Source organism: Misgurnus anguillicaudatus, chromosome 1 (assembly GCF_027580225.2).
Source record: "Misgurnus anguillicaudatus chromosome 1, ASM2758022v2, whole genome shotgun sequence".
NCBI lineage: Eukaryota > Metazoa > Chordata > Actinopteri > Cypriniformes > Cobitidae > Misgurnus > Misgurnus anguillicaudatus.
This window is the reverse complement of record NC_073337.2, coordinates 11,674,925-11,692,405: the sequence shown is the minus strand read 5'-3', so window position 1 is coordinate 11,692,405 and position 17,481 is coordinate 11,674,925. Positions and strand designations below refer to the sequence as shown.

The 17,481-nt window shown below is 35.5% G+C and overlaps 1 protein-coding gene across 1 annotated transcript; it reads left to right on the top strand.

Annotated features, from left to right (window-relative positions):
- Nucleotides 1-633: 633 nt before the first annotated feature.
- Nucleotides 634-15,015, top strand: creld2 (cysteine-rich with EGF-like domains 2). Its single transcript, XM_055190908.2, has 10 exons — nucleotides 634-966; nucleotides 3,369-3,451; nucleotides 4,520-4,630; nucleotides 4,779-4,870; nucleotides 6,797-6,973; nucleotides 11,070-11,168; nucleotides 11,580-11,663; nucleotides 11,758-11,853; nucleotides 12,156-12,296; nucleotides 14,630-15,015. The coding sequence occupies exons 1-10, from the start codon at nucleotides 844-846 to the stop codon at nucleotides 14,707-14,709; spliced, it is 1,086 nt and encodes a 361-aa protein (XP_055046883.2). The 5' UTR covers nucleotides 634-843; the 3' UTR covers nucleotides 14,710-15,015.
- Nucleotides 15,016-17,481: the final 2,466 nt, after the last annotated feature.

Here is a 17,481-nt window from a genome sequence, read left to right as displayed (position 1 = left end):
GTTTAAATTTTAATTAGAACTGTATTCAGTACTTTTTAACAAAAATAAATAAATATTGACATATTTTCATATTTTTGTTTATTACTTTTTGCACCTTTATTATACATTTAAAAAAAATACATGATAAACCGAACACATATTTTGAAATGACGGGCCACACATATGAAGGGCTGCATACATGTTGTGACGAGCTTTGTATGTCGCTGTTGTGGTCACTGATACCTTGTAATCATTAAATAAAGCATTTTAAATAAAGGTTATTTCTAAAGAAATATTTGTCCTATCGGCTTTCCATACTTGACAGACTTCTACAGTATGTCCGATACCAACGACATAGAGCACGTGAATCATTGTTTTCCTCATACAGGTACTGCACTAAAACAACTAAAATGAATGTTCTACTGAAATATTAGCTTTGTACTTTTCATAGCCTATTTATTTGAAACGGTGCGCCATTTTCACGCTTTATTCTGGTTTGTTTCATAAACACAGTGTAGTAATCTGACATAAACTGCCCGCAACTCATCCAATAAATTCTCTCTTTAAAATATTTTCTTGAATGTACCTCACGTGGCCACGGTTAATTGGGTAATAAATGATTGACAGGAACACTTGACCAATCATAGAGAGACACAATCGTATCAAGGGGCTGACGCGGAAATCCGAATTTGTCTTGCTGTTGAAAAGCCGGCATGTTAGCTACAACTGTACCAATATGCATAACGAGTCGGTTATTATGTCAGATATTAGATTTTGATTTAGCAGGGACATCTAACCCAGCTTTTGCAACTCAGAGAAAGCATTTTCTCCTCGAAAACGAGTAAGACCCTTTGTATCAGTAACATGGCATGTTTATATCGTGTTTGGCAGTTGTACTGTTTTCTTTTGGTGCTTGGATCTGTCTGTACAAAGGACTCTAAAACGTTATGCTCAACATGCAGACAAATTACAGAAAATTTTGATAAGGTATGTATTTCATTTTTATGTGTATGTTTCTACCTGTCTTTCTTTATCTAATAAAACCAAACTAGGGCATTAACAAAATAGTTAACTGTTAGTTAAGGCTCTCCTAGTTATCAGAATGTCATAATTTGAATTAAATTCCAATATCATCATGTTGTATCTTATAGATAACGAAGTTGATACACTAAAACTACACTAGCAGACATTTAGGGGTCAACATTGCAATGTGCTATTTGACAGATGTTATTTGAAAAGTTTCCAAAGGCGATTTATATTTAAAATGTCTACAATTAAGTACCAGCATCTATTTGTTCCTTGCTCACTTTTGTATTTCAATGAACTTTAATTTATTATGAATTCTGTGTAATTAAACCTAAAAAAAATAAGGCTATTAACTGACAGCACTACTTTGTATACTTTTATATGCTTTGTCTAAGTGTTATGTTTTAGAACAAATTTGTCATAAATATTTTTTTGGGGGGGCAAATGAATGCACTGTACACAAAGGGGCCACATGCTGGAAAAGTTTGAGAACCACTGCTATACGTATCACGATACATGGGTTATGATACAATGTATCATGATATGATACAATACATTGCATGTTGCAATACATTGCAATACTTTTTCCATTTTGTATCAAAAATGTAAAAAAATAGAGCTGAATTTTTTAACTTTTTTAAGCCAAAATGCTTCCACATGTCGGTTTTAAAAGCTGCAGGTGTTTTAAAATTTTCTGCCATTTTCTCACTCCCGCTAACTGGCCATATATGACAGAAAACTGGACAGCGAGAACTACAGCAGCGGCGGAGGAGGTCGTTTGATGCACACAGAGGGATTTGTTGGGTTTTTAAAATATCGATACACTATCGTGGAAAAAAGTATCACGATAGTTAGCTGTATTGATATTTTTTGCGCGTCCCTACTCATGCTATTAGGTAGTTTCGGTTTGTCATATTTGTCTTTTATCCTGCTCTAGGCGATATGCTGATGGTTTTAATTTGGTAAATACAATAAATGCATCATCATTAATTACAGCATTTGTTGGTTAAAACAGTGGTTGATATTTTAGTATGTAACACAAAATTTATTACTTCATTAAAAACACATCGCTTATAATTCATTGCAAAAATGTCTAGAGTTTTGAAGAAAAACAAGTTTAAATGTTGAGAAAAACGTAGTTAAGATAAGCAAACTGTCTCTTCAGGACTCCATTTAAGCATTGAATGGCACATCATGTTTTGCAATGTGAGGAGTTGAAGCTGCCAGCTCAGGTGTGTTTGCAACTGGAAAAGGTGTCATTAGCCATGGTGGGAGTTTATACGTGCTGTTTGAGTGTTTGTGTCAATTTTGCCTTGATAGTAGGAGATTTCAGCTCTGCAAAGGCTGGAGAAGTTTCCAAAAAAGGAAAATGCAACATTTGGAAGGACATAACCAAATAATGTCAATGCCATGGGGTCTGGCAAAAAGAGGACCATAAAACAAGTTTTTTGCAATGGAAGAACCTAAGGCAACGAAAGACCTTACTGAAGCCAAGAACCCCCAAACAGGTAACAGGCCATATAAGAGGGGGAAATTTCACTAATATGGTCCTTGATAAAAAGAAAAATCAAAGGCTCTGCATGGCATTGAAGGCATAGAAGCAGATGGAGAGGCCACAATTACAGAGACTAGGACTTTATAAGAATGCGATTCTTCTGCAGAGGAAATATTTGTCCGGGACTTGACTACAGTGATTGAGGAGGAAGATCGATCCCCAGTGGATGTAATGAAGACAGTCCAAGACGTTCCTACAAGAAAACGCAAACTTTCCTCAGGTACAAAACCAGGGTGGTGACAGCTGTGAGTTGCTTCTGAAACAGGAAACCGAAAGAGCAGAAGTGCAAATTGAACTGGGTAAAGAACACATCTTGCTTACCCAACTGCAGCAGAAAAAAGTGCAGATGAAGATACGTCTTCTAAAGGCAGAGATGGAAAGAGCTGGTATCTGTCCTGTAAATAATTTTTGACTTGGATAGTTTTGTTTTTGTTTTGTTATTTAACAACAAAATAAGGAATGTAAAATATTTCTGTTTATTAAAGTGTTTCTGTTTCTTAAAATTAAAACAAACATTTTGCCTCTGTTTTTCTTTGCTAAGCCAGTAGGCCACACTGTTGGTTCCATTAAAGACTCTGGTAAACAGGTATTTGGAGCACAGTGATCCAATTCAACGTTCCTTTAAAAAACTGGCATAAAAGTAAGATGGATCAGGTGATCCTGGATAGCAAAACATAGGATTTTCAAATCCGTATCAATTTGAGCCAAATACATTTTCTTGAAAACTGGGCCCTGTTGATTTATAGTAAAATGCGTGATAGATAAAAAAAGAAACTGGACATAGGTTAAACTTTAATTTTTCTTTCAGGGATTGGAAAAAACAGCAAAGCAAAATTTTGGTGGTGGAAACACGGCATGGGAAGAACGAAAACTCTCTAAATATGAATCGAGGTAAGAATAATAAAAATGAAAAACTTACATTCCTGAGGTCGATCATTTTAACACTTGAATCTTATCTTTAGCATCATTATAGCATATGTTAAAAAGTTTGTCTTGTGACAATAATTTCTTAATGTAACTCTTCTTCGTCTTTGCCTAATCTAGTATATGTGGATCTATAAATATGCTAATTATTCCCCACCTCTACTCTTTCACGTGGATATAGATAAGTGAGATAACTTGGATACTTCATTTGGTAGTTTCAGACACAACTTCTAAGTCCGGTTTCACACATTGCATATGTGACAGTGTTCCCCTAGGTTTACAGATTTAGGAGGGAAGGGTAGATGGGGGCCGTTTCTCAATGTCAAGGATACTTCCTTGGCAGGACTAGTCCTTACAAGTCACTTCCTTCAGAGGCTAGGCAAGGCTCCTTTTAAAGGCGGAGTCCATGATGTTTGAAAGCCAATGTTGATATTTGAAATCACCCAAACAAACACGCCCCTACCCCAATAGAATCTGGACCTTCTGTTGATAGACCCGCCCCACACATACGCAACCCGGCATTTGATTTGATTTGATTTGATTGGCCATAAGTGTGTTTTGGTAGTCGGCCCGTCTCCTTTTCCAAAGCGTTTTTCAAACATCGTGGACTCCGCCTTTAAGCATTCGGAGAACATGTTAAATGGAACAGGCTAGCACGTCATTGCATCAATGAAAGGTGTGCTTTCAGTGCTGCGCGCATAGGATTGTGGGTGATTTCAGCGCGCGAAGGATACATATATGCATCCTTTCCTGTATATGGGATATTTCTCAAACGAAGGACTCAGTCCTTGGCTGAAATTCCGAGGATCCTTGACATTGGAACAGTCCTACGACGGACGTCGATGATGTAGCATCCTTGAAATCTGGCTTCCGAGGATACTTCCTTGACATTGAGAAACGGCTAGATAATAACATAAACACTTAGAGAAATCATGGTACGGTATTCATGTGTTTCTTTTAATGACAGCAAATAATCCCCTATTATTGCCATTGCCTGTCTCTGCTAATGATCATTCAAATGTATGGTATCTTTAGTGAAATTCGGCTCATGGAGATACTAGAGGGCTTGTGTGACAGCAGCAGTTTTGAGTGCAACCACATGGTAGAAGAACATGAAGAACATTTTGAGACCTGGTGGTTCAAGAGGTCAGGACTACACATGGACAATTTATGTTGTAAAAGGCTTCATTTTCAACTTTCTTCTTTATTATACTTAAGAAAATGAATGCATATATTTAGTAAAATAAATCTTGTGTTGCATTTATTTATTTATTTATTTGCATTTTGGATGTAGGAAAGCAAGACACCCAGATCTGTTTAAGTGGTTTTGTATAGACACCATTAAAGTGTGTTGCCCTAAAGGCTCATTTGGTCCCGACTGCAACAGTAAGTCAATTCAGATCTTTATCTTCATCGGTATAGCATATTACAATAAGAAACTATAAAATTTACTTGCAGTATGCATAGAGTATGCCCTTCTTCAAATCCTTACTGCACAAATAATGTGCATATTTTTCCTGCCAGTTGTTATCTGTGAATAACATGCCTTGGAATGTCACGACCGGCCAGTCAAAATCAATGAAATATGGTTTTAAAGATGATAATTTGATATCACCCACATGCAAAGTAATGACTGTTCACCAAATTTTAAAGTGGCCATTATATGGTATTTTAAAGTTTCCTATTATTGTTTAAGAGTTTCCTAACAGGTTTAAATGCATACACTGTTGTTGTTTTTTTTTAAATATGACCCATCCTGGCAAAATGAGGTGCAATGAGTATATTTTCAAAAAACGTTATTTTCACATTCTCTATTAAAAACCTTTATGATGTATACATTTGTTGGAATCTGACAAAAAATAACAGCCCTACACTTGTTTGTTGATCGAGTCATGAAGGGAAAGTATAAGATTTTTCAAGGTTCCAAAACAAAATCACTGCAACCATACCTTATAATCACGGATAATATATTAAATTATTTTTGTTCCGATAATAATCCAATTATGTCATCCAACATAGCCAACTTCCTGTTGGGTGGAGTAAAAAAAACTGGTAATATTGACTCTTCATTATGGGGCCAATAATTATACCAAGTCCTGTGCAGATCCAAGCAACTTCATCCCAGACATTGCCTGGATGAGGTGACGCTATTCAGTTTTGTTGCCACGCCCATGCCTGGTTACTGACAGGTATGCCAACTTTACAGGGATGTTAGGTGCCTCAAAGGGTCCTCGCACTATATTCCAGTTCATTGTCAGAGCAAACTGCAAAGCAGTATAAAAGTTTTTGAGGTACAGCATAGGCACATCTTGATGTAAATTGAAATGTATATGACATGTAGAAATGATGATTAAAGGCAAAACTGGAGTGGTCTCTTAATTTTTCTGTGGCTGTATATTTATTATAAATTAATACAGATAATTGCTTGTTTATAGATAAACTTCTCTAACAGCATTTTTACCATACTCCTCGTTTTTTGTAAAGCAAAAAATCAACATGCTACTTTTCCCTAAATCTATTATAAACATTTAACTGTTTACTTACTGGATATTAGTATCAGTAAAGTTATTTTTATTCTCATTTCAAATATGAAAAGTTAAATTTCATTATCTTTGTTTTACTGAGCACTGCTGGATGTCAATATACTGAACTAGCTGCACAAAAATAATTTGGCATTGCCTCATATACGTATCTGAGTCTCTGTCAATCATAAAAGATATAAAGGGGACTGAAAAAGTTTGTGCGCTTTTCATTGTATCAGCAATCACCTCAATAAAATGAGTGCATGTGGGGTTGTTTGCGTATGGTGGTTCGAGAAACTTTTTTCCTCTGAAGTATCGCAGACTTTAAAACTCAAGGGTTGTGATCTGATCGACAAAAACGCATCTTAATACCAGATGTAAACACCATCATCAACATCATATGATGCACCCAAAATATATAGGCCACTTCTTGTATCATATTTTTGATGCTTCTTTATTGCGTTGCTGTGTCAACACATTAGAGATACCAAAAATCCTTTGCATCAAATACTTTGCCTCAAAGATGTGCAAGTACTTTAAAGGAGAAAATGAAAAACAAATAATAATAGTGAAAAAACATACCAAAAACATCCTTGATGCTTGGGCCCTAATAATCCTTTGCACCAACTCTGTGGCTCTAATAAATATAAAAACAGGCTGATAAAGGTGCCTGACAGGCTTTAGTTCATCCCCTCTGCTTTTAAGTGTTGTTAGCTATAAATATTTTGAAATTAAATAAAAAAAAAAACATGAAGTGAAATAACAAAATATTATTTTGTTTTTGTCCAAGCCTGCATAGGGGGATCGGAAAAACCATGTCATGGTAATGGAAAATGTGATGGAGATGGAACAAGGGATGGAAATGGGAAGTGCAGTTGTGATAAAGGATATGAAGGAGAGTTTTGTTTGGACTGCAGCGATGGATATTTTAGTGACCTGAGAAATGATACCTTCTCCCTGTGCAAAGGTAAACTAATGTCATGCCGTTCAATCCATGCTGACTCAAGTGTAGATGATTTGCTACTAGTAGGGGAGAGCGGGCATAACATAAAACATGTTTTTATGAAAGCAACATGCAATCTCTGCTACAAATGAACACTTTTTTTACTAGAACCTACTCAAACAGTTACACACAAAGTGACAGAAGTGCAAATGTTACAACTTACCCCATGGGTGGGGTTAATTGTAACAGACAGGTTAGTTGGAACACTTGCTAGAAATGTGGTTCAATTAGTGCTTGACCGGTACATTGCAGAGGCCGATATATCTGCTGATATTTGGGTGATTCTCACGAAAACTTGGTTTTAAAAATGTCAAGCATGAAAATGTAAAAATTGCTTAAATTTACTTGTTTTCCCACCAGACATTGAAAAACAAAGTCTGGAGTAAATGGGAACATTAATTTAAAAACTTTTACTTATCATTTAACACTTTTTGTAACATAATTTAAAAAATGAGTCCTAAAAAATCTCATTACCGCAACAGTCAGAAAACATCAACACTGACATATTTTCAAAATGACATGACAAACCTGAAAGAACATAATTTGGAGATTCTGCACATGCATTTAAAAAAAAGTATTATGCTTCTATTAATTAAATTAACATTTAATAAGCATCTGTTGCTGTAATGATAATCAAAATGTCGTGTAAGCATTCTGACAAGACAATATTTCAAATTAACTGTAAAAAAATGATCTTACCTGGTAGCCATCTTGAAGTAACTGGTCCATGTGCTTGGTCACTCAAAATCAAACTTTATTCAAATTCTGTATGTGTGCTTAAACTGTTCTCAAAAAGTGTTGCGGAGGATGAGAACATTAGGCATGGACACATCATTTTCCTAATTTTTCTTCATTATTATTATACATGAATATTCAGTAAATGTTTTTTCTGTCATCTAAAGTAGTCTAGCAAAACATCCATTTATTTTTTTTCTTAATATTTTTGTGTTAATTTGATTAAATTACAACATAACGCATGTTCAAACACAGCCGGACACATTGCTGTAATGAGAATTTCAGCAGAAAATGAGATAAAATTTACAATTATAAATTCTTATGTTGAAATCACACATTGTGCAAGGTAGAACACAGTATTGTGTTAATTCTGATGCTTTTTAATGTTACTATATTACACATTTTAAAGCTAAAATCATTAGTGCCGTGGTGTTTCAATGGTTTCGTGAGAATCACCCATTTAGACTTAATAAATATTTTTGTTTGATCACGTTAGCACATTAGCATTTTGTTCCTAAAGAAGATGGGTATGCTTGACCCCAACGCAGTGCCCCACACACGATTTTGTGCTTGCTGGTGTTTTATATAACATTTATATATAAATACATCAGAACTGAATTTAATTGCATTTTATTACTTAGCCTATGGTGACCTGCCACAGTCTTTGTCCTGCCATAGTTTCAAAACCAAATAAAAATATTTGACACTTTTTATATTAATATAAAGATCTCTATTGTTGTGTTTGCACTGTTGTTTCTGCAAAGCATCTGTCAGTTACAGTCAGACCCTTGTCTCTTCCTTCGCTTCAGCTCCCACGTCACACACAGACACACACAAACAGGAGGATGCACAAACTAGTTTTGCCAGTTTAGCAACAACTCTAGTGACATTTTGGAACCGTTTTAGAAAAGTGCATAGCAACAACTCTAGCGACATTTTGGATAAGCCTCAGCTTTCTATTAGTAGAAAGATGTGGACCGCGCTGGTCCGTCAGCACACAGCTGACTTATTAATAAATAAAAAAGCTTGCCTGGCTGTCCTCATCTTTTGGAAACCAAAAAAATTTGTATTTTCCACAAGGTATTTGTTCCAGAGGTCTGTGTAGTCGCTAGCCAGATCAATAAACAAGCACAGACCAGACCAAAAGTTAACTTGGGGCCAGGTGCATATCACTCTAAAGCACTGATTATCAAGCATGAGCAAAAATACCTATTAACTTGTGCCCAAAAAGAGTGTTTGACTTCACGCTGGTCTGCAGAAACTTTCCGCCAAAGTGAGTCCAAACACATACGTTTGTGGATCACAGTATAAATCATGGACTGATCGGACAACGTGGTTTAAGAATGACAAGACAGTCACTTGAACAAAAGCTTTCATTCCTTGCGTCATACATCATTACGCCAATTCTAAGTCATTGCATATGCGCCACACTCAAGTAGGTGTCGGAAATGCACCATTAAGTGGGCCGTTAAAAAAGAAAAGAAGAAGGAGATTGCACACGTGGAGGGTGTCCCAGTTTCAGTTGTCATCCCAATCAAGTGTTTACATGTCCTTTTAAGTGAATTACAATTAGATTAGATTTTTAATCGATTTGGCTCTTTTTATTCCGATTGAGGTATTTACATAAAGCTTTTTTATTTGGATTGAACATTTAAACAACCTATTACAATTGTCCATGTAAAAGCAGCTAGTGATTAAAATAATATATTTGGTGACAAAAACGTGATAAACAAATTTACTTTCATGCCAGCAAAAGACTGTTGTGTATAGTACCTTAACACATACTAATTCTGTTTTATGTTGTGCTCTGCTCATCCTACATGTTGAATTTAGAATTTATACCATATTCTGCATAATATATGTGACCATGGACCACAAAACCAGTCGTAAGTCGCATGGTTATATTTGTAGAAAAAGCCAAAAATACATTGCATGGGTCAAAATAATACAATTTTCTTTTATGCCAAAAATCATTAGTATATTATGTAAAGATGTTCCATGAAGATATTTTGTAGACATGCATCCCTAATATTTTGTAAATTTTCTACCGTAAATGTATCAAACTTGCGATTGTTGCTACCCGTTGTGGGGAAGTTTGGTTTTTATATAAAAGCCTATTCATTCAACATTAATTTACAACTTTATTTCAGCGGTAAGCCAGTAGAGAGCGTTGTAACAAACCTTTTTATTAGTAAGATGCGTTTCTAGAAACTTTATTTGAACTTTGACCTTTAAATGTGATTTTCTCAACATTTTTGCTGAGTCCCAATTCGCATACTATCCATCCTATATAGTATTTGAAACTAGAATTAGTACGTCCCAAATCGTAGTATGTTGAAATGAGTATCCCAAAGATACCCGGATGGTCTACTATTTCCTGTTAGAATTCGAAGTGCAGATCAATGCACACTCTAATGGCTAATATTGCCCACAACCCATTGCGTGCGGGAAGGCAGAGCTTAACCACACTGACCCTCTTGCTTATTTGTAGTAATACTGTGGCTGTACAAATGTTAACTTTATTAGTCCAACGAAAGAAACATGGTTACTACACTTTTACTATAGTAAAAGCATGGTTCATTTTCATCTGAGTGTTTTTGAGTTATATACGTAAGTAAAAGTAGCTTTCCTTACATACATTGCACATGAATGTCAGAACCAGCTGCCTCACAAACGACCTGCGTTTGGTTCTACAATGACGCTTTGCTTCACTCCTCAACTGGGTAGAACACATTGTAAAATGTATTATGAAAAAAGGATGAGAATAAAAGATGGGAATAGTAAATAAAATTATATTGGACATAAGTTATAAGAATGAATGAAATATTGTATATAATATTGAAATAAACAGTCGTGGTGTGCGTAACTAGGCAACCACGTTATCGTTCACGTTGCATGACGTCATCGAAGTACGTCCCAGAACGTGCATACTCTTTTGATACACACTCAAAAGTATGTACGTTTTCCTCACAAAAACAGTACATACTTTTAGGTCGTAGTATAAGTAGGCGAATTGGGACTCAGCATTAGATTTTTTCACCATCAGATTCCAGACTTTCAAATCGTTGTTTCTCAGCCAAATATTTTCCTACCTTAACAAACTATATATTCATAGAAAACGTATTTAGCTTTCAGATAATCTACAAATCTCAATAAAAAAAACCTTACGACTGGTTTTGTGGTACAGTGTATGACTGTATGTTTGTATGTGTTTATGTATGTTTTTGTTTGTTTATGCATGTATGTATTTGGGGGTCATCTGGGAGGTATACATTTCTTTGCAGTTATATGCATAACCATAGACACTTTCTGATTGATTATTAAGAGTGTCATGAGTCTTGTGTTGGCTGCTCTGGAGGAACCAGTCGGGATTGTAAAGATTGTATGAAGGGTTGGGAGAAAGACCAGGAAGGAGCATGTGTTGGTAAGAACAGGGTTCTCATAGTCATGAAAAATCTAGACCAGTGAATTTTTTTTAATTGTATAATTTAAGCCTTTAAGTCATGGTAATGAATATAACCTTACTTTAAATAGTTACCTTGTTATTGTAACTTCCAGTCAATTAATTAACCCAACAAGGTGATCCCCAAAACTAATTAGTGGTTATTTTGCTAGAATGACACATGAAATAGCGCAACTGTGCAGACAATGGATAGTTACTCAAGAAACATTTTTCTTGGGGGTTTTTTTTTCAACAAAAATGCTAATTTTGCATGACTTAAAAAGTCTTACCGGGTTTGACCACTTAAGTTTTGTACATTTTTAGATCTTGTCCATGTCATGTTTACCTGTATTTATACTGTTTCTCTGTATTTTCCAAACTTAAATATGACAGACATTGATGAATGTTCCAAAGATCCACTGCCATGTAAAGATGATCAGTACTGCCTAAACACAGACGGTTCTTTTTTCTGTAAAGGTTGGTTGAAGTAAATAAAAAAATTCCACAAAATGATGTACATTGTACAGAATTGACAGTGCTATTGATACCTGTTTATGTTACTATTTCCTAGCATGTAATACAAGGTGCTCTGGTTGTAAAGGACCCGGTGCTGATAACTGCCTCGCATGTGCTGATGGCTATAAGAATGAGGAAGGCACATGCACAGGTATGAATTACATTCATGCCCAAAAACATTTGCTGTCTGAAACCACTTACTTGTTTACTCTTGTTTACTCTTTCATTTCTTTATATTGCGAATGACATTTGAGTACAATATATGGGGAAGAAGTGAACACAAATGAGTGAGCAATTTCGGACTCTCATGTATGTACCACACATACCGGAACAATGTCATGTACAGGCTTAGGTTATTAACGTATTATAGCAAGTCATAAAGATATGGCAGGATAACCAGAGCTATTTTTTGGCGATGTGAATTTACAGTAAGACCTTTCTCTGTCCTTGCAGATATAAATGAGTGTGAGCAGTCTGAAGCAGTATGTACTAAAGAACATCAGGAGTGTGTTAACACTGAAGGAAGCTTCATGTGCCAATGTATCAGTGGTTTTCAAGAGCAGGATGGAATCTGTCTCAAACAGCAAACACAAGGTAAGTTTGGATGTAACGTTATCCGTTGTAATGTTTTGCTGTGACACCTTGCTTGAGTTTTGAACTTGTCTCTGCTAGATTCAGCTTGGGTTCTTAGACTTGTTCAAGCCAAGCTCTGGAGCTCTGAGCCATAAAAGTAATTGTGCACCATATATCATATGTGAAGAATGAGCTATAAAATGATACTACTCTACAACTAGATGATTTAGACAGTGTAGCTTGTATCTTAGTGCCGTATGCCTTCTCCGTGAACTTGGTGGCATGGGCTCATCGTATACAAAATGCTAGGGCATAACAGGTTGACAGAACAAAAGCCTACAGGAATATGTATGAGGACTAATGTATATAATGTTAAAGGGACACTCCACTTTTTTTAAAAAAATACTCATTTTCTAGCTGTCCTAGAGTTAAACATGTGATTTTTACCATTTTGGAATCCATTCAGCTGATCTCCGGGGGCTGGCTTTTGGTTTTAGCCTAGCTTAGCACAATCCATTGAATCTGATTAGACCATTAGCATCGCGCTCAAAAATGTCCAAAGAATTTTAATATTTTTCCTATTTAAAACTTGACTCTTCTGTAGTTACATTGTGTACTAAGACTGACGGAAAATTAAAAGTTGTGATTTCTAGGCCAGTATGGAAGGGAACTATACTCTCATTCCGGCATAAAAATCAAGGACTTTGCTGCCGCAAAAATCGCAATTCTTTGGACATTTTTGAGTGTGATGCTAATGGTCTAATTAGATTCAATGGATTATGCTAAGCTATGCTAAAAGTGCTACCGCCAGACCCGGAGATCAGCTGAATCAATTCCAAAATGGTAAAAAATCAAATGTTTAAAGGATTAGTCCATTTTCTTAAAAAAACTGATAATTTACTCACCACCATTTCGTCCAAGATGTTGTCTTTCTTTGTTCAGTCGAGAAGAAATTGTGTTTTTTGAGGAAAACATTCCAGGATTTTTCTAATTTTAATGGACTTTTATGGAACCCAACACTTAACACTTAACTCAACACTTAACAGTTTTTTTCAACAGACTTTCAAAGGACTCTAAACGATCCCAAACGTGTCATAAGGGTCTTATCTAGCGAAACGATTGTCATTTTTGACAAGAAAATAAAAAATATGCACTTTAAAACCACAACTTCTTGTCTACCTCCGGTCCTGTGAAGCGCCAGCGCGACCTCATGTAATTGCATAGTGACGTAGAAAGGTCACGTGTTATATATGTGAAACACACATTTGCGGACCATTTTAAACAATAAACTGACACAAAGACATTAATTTGTATCATTCCACATACAACAACGTCGGAACGGCCCTCTTTCTCCACACTTGTAAACACTGGGGCGTAGTTTCACATTCGTCATCCGTGACCTCTTGACGTGATGACGTATTACGTGAGGTCACGCAGTTGCAGCGTCGCAGGAGAAGAGGAAGACGAGAGGTTGTGGTTAAAAAGTGCATTTTTTTTTTCTTGTCAAAAATGACAATCATTTTGCTAGATAAGACCCTTATGCCTCATTTGGGATCGTTTAGAGTCTTTTAAAACTCTGTTTAAAAAAAATTAAGTGTTGGGGTCCATTAAAGTCCATTAAAATTAGAAAAATCCTGGAATGTTTTTTTTTTTTTTTAAAACACAATTTCTTCTCGACTGAAAAAAGAAAGACATCAACATTTTGGATAATATGGTGGTGGTGAGTAAATTATCTGGATGATTTTTTTAAGAAAATGGACTAATCCTTTACTCTAGGGGAGCTGGAAATTTAGCCTATTTTTAAAAAAAGTGGAGTGTCCCTTTTAAAATTGTTAATCAGTTTAACATATACTGTAGTAGTACCTCATACTTTATAATAATTTCTTAATTTCCATAAAATCATGATTACTGTAATTCTTTATAACTAAATGCTTATTTTCTGAGACCTGGGATAAAGGTCATTAAAAGGTGTTGGAAGACAATTTGTGATCATGGAAGGATAATTCATGAGAAAAAATGTAAACAAGAGGGGATCAAACTTTCACCCCTTCATCACCTTCATGTAACTAGACCACGTATGCCTTTTTGGAACGCCTGGATATGTGACCCAATGTGTTGGTCGGTGAGGTTTTGCCCAGAGATCAAAGGAAAACTGGCTTGATTTAAAATAATTAAACCATTGTTTTAATATTCAAAAATTGTCATTCGTCATGTTTATACCAGACAGGAAGATGATATTTGAAATGATATCAGTTAAAGGGGAGCTTGCCATTCTGTAATGTATTGTATTGTATTGTATTGTATTGTATTATGCAAATATATTGTCACTTCTATCACTATCTTTTTGTCATCAGAAGAGAATCAGGACGTGCTTACAATTAATTCTGAAGATTCCCAAGATGTTAATTCACCAGAAAAACATGAAGATCTTTAACTCCACATGAATTGAATGCAGAAAACAACCACCAGGGGCACAAACCAACCTTTAGGATCCTGAGTATCTTCCTCTGAAGATTTGTTGTCTATCTGAAACATTCAAGACTAATTGGCACTTACAGTACATGCTTGGCGAACTGCACCACTCTTTGTGGAACTTGTTGAACATGAACAGCAAGCTTCTGCAGAACGTAAACTCCACTTCTCAGTGACCAAGTGACTTAAATGCTGGGCTTGGATGTGTGTGTGTGATTGTGTATGTGTGTTTTTTAATAAAGAAAAATAAATTCAAACTAAATAAGTACTCTTAACATCTTCAATTTTGCCATTGCAGACTGTTACTGACAGTAAAACATTTACCTCTGTAGTTTTGTTTGCATAAAGTGAAGGGGGTCTTTCTGAATACACTGTGTTCAATTGCGTTATGTTGCAGCTTAATATTATTCAATTCATGGCAGAAAATTACCCCAGTCCAGGTGTGCAAAGCTTGTTGCATCCCAAAAAGACTCAAGGTTTTAACTACATCCAAAGGTGGTTCAAATAAGTAATGGGTCTTATTACTTGCGTAACTGTGATGTATTGGGTTTTTTTTTAATCTAATTTACAGACATTTCTAAAATTCTGTTTTCACTTTGTCATTATGGGGTACTGAGTAATAAGAAAATGAATTTAAAGGATTGTAGTATTAAGTTGCAACATAACAAAACTGAACAAAGTCTGAATACTTTCTGAACGTACTGTATTTATAACTATAAATAGGATCTAACACTCAGCCTTGTAGGGATAACACGGGCATCACGTTTCCTTTAGTTTCTGTTTCAGTGGTTACAGGTGTCTGTCATAACTATTGTGATAAAAAAGGCATGACATTGCTTATTTGTTTATATTGTCAATTTGCTACAATGGTGCGCATTGATGGTGATTGAGAAGAACCCCCCCTTTCATATGTAGAGGGCTTTGAGTGCTGTAGAAAAGCGCTATATAAATGTAATTAAGTATTATTATTAATTTTAAGGCTGCTTCTGCAAACAGTTGTTTGAACTGAAGACAGTTCTGTAGTTTGGGTACATACTGTTAATATCAAACACCAAAAAGTGTGAATATAGTCGGCCTGTCTTTGATTGTCTCCAGTACAGCCCTTCTATCTCCATTGTGGTATTATTAAACTACTTTCAGAAAAAGAGTATTTATGAATACTGTATGCACTCGTGTTTACTTTCAGCAGTCTTTAACATTTTTCAATTTTTACTGATGTTTCATGTGTTTTAAACTTAATATGAACAGCCACATACACACATTGTTTTGAAACAATTAGTGAATCATGGCAAGCGGGCAGAATAAATCTGTATACACTCTAAAAAACAAACGGTGCTATATAGCACCAAAACAGTTGCTTTGAATCGTAACGATAGAAGAACCATTTTAAGTGCCATATAGCACCGGTGAAGAACCAGTGAAGCACCAGTGAAGCACCAGTGTAGAACCATATAGTGCTATGTAGAACCATATGTGGTGCTATATGGCCCCTGTGTGGTTCTGCACTGGTGCTTCGCTGGTGCTTCGCTGGTTCTTCACCGGTGCTGTGTGGCACTGGAGTGGTTCTTCTATCGTTGCGGTCCAGGGCGATTGTTTTGGTGCTATATAGCACCGTTTGTTTTTTTTGGAGTGTATACTCGCTTTAGTGTTGTCTGCATCATGTTTACATTTATTAATTTACTTGCCACGAGATGTGCCAGTATTACAAAGTTTCAGTCACAACGTTCAAATGGTATAAGCCTATACACAGAGAAATTAACTCTTTCCACGCCAGCGTTTTCAAAAAAGTTGCCAGCCAGCACCAGCTTTTTTAGGATTTTCACAAAAGTTGAATGCCTTCCAGACAATTTTATTTAAATAAACAGTTCTTTCTGTTTGCCCTAAATAATATGTATGTATATGTATATGTAGTGGAAATCTGTCCACAAAATGCCACTACAGGTATTTATATATATATATATATATGTATATATGGTCGCCGTGATTTCACTAAGTAAGATGTGATCCTGGGTCAACATTTTTTTTTTATCCTTGATCAATGTTTTAATCAAAGATACCCCAACCTACCCTTAACTCAAACCCTAACCATTTTAAACCCTCAAATTAGTGTGAAATATTAGTTTGAGGAGTATTTCTTAAAAGCCCCTAACCCAATCCTAAATCTAACATGCACACTAATCTTAATTCTGCAATCTGATTGGTTAATGAAAATTTTGGTTCACGACCAACCATGTATATATATATATATATATATATATATATATATAAAATGGATTCACAACATTCAACGTGAGAGATTTAAAGTGCACCTATTTCATTGCAAAAATTATTTTGTGTATTTGGTATAATACAATGTGTTTGCGTGGTTTATGGTTCAAAAACACATTATTTTTCACATACCGAACACTTTTTGTAGCTCCAAATATATTGTTTTCCTTAAACGCTCTGATTTGGTACAAAGCTCATCAATCTTAAAAGTGCTGTGTCCCTGATTGGCCAGCTAATCTGTATGTTGTGATTGGTCGAAATACCTCTGACATCAGCTGGAAATGTGACGCTCCTTACCACGTTTGAAAGATTCGCTCACAATGCAATCCTGCCAGGAGTTAAACTTCGAAAGAAATACACTTGTGTTGTCCTTTACCATTATAAAGTGTGAAAACCCCTTGTTTAGATAACTCCTACCTAAACATAATAATCTACAGATTAATCGATTAACTGAAAAACATATTGT

Coding starts and splice junctions, on each gene's coding strand:
- creld2 (XM_055190908.2), top strand. CDS start 844: ATGGCATGTTTATATCGTGTTTGGCAGTTGTACTGTTTTCTTTTGGTG. Junction 3,452..4,519: donor CTCTCTAAATATGAATCGAG/GTAAGAATAATA, acceptor TGGTATCTTTAG/TGAAATTCGGCTCATGGAGA. Junction 4,631..4,778: donor GAGACCTGGTGGTTCAAGAG/GTCAGGACTACA, acceptor TTTTGGATGTAG/GAAAGCAAGACACCCAGATC.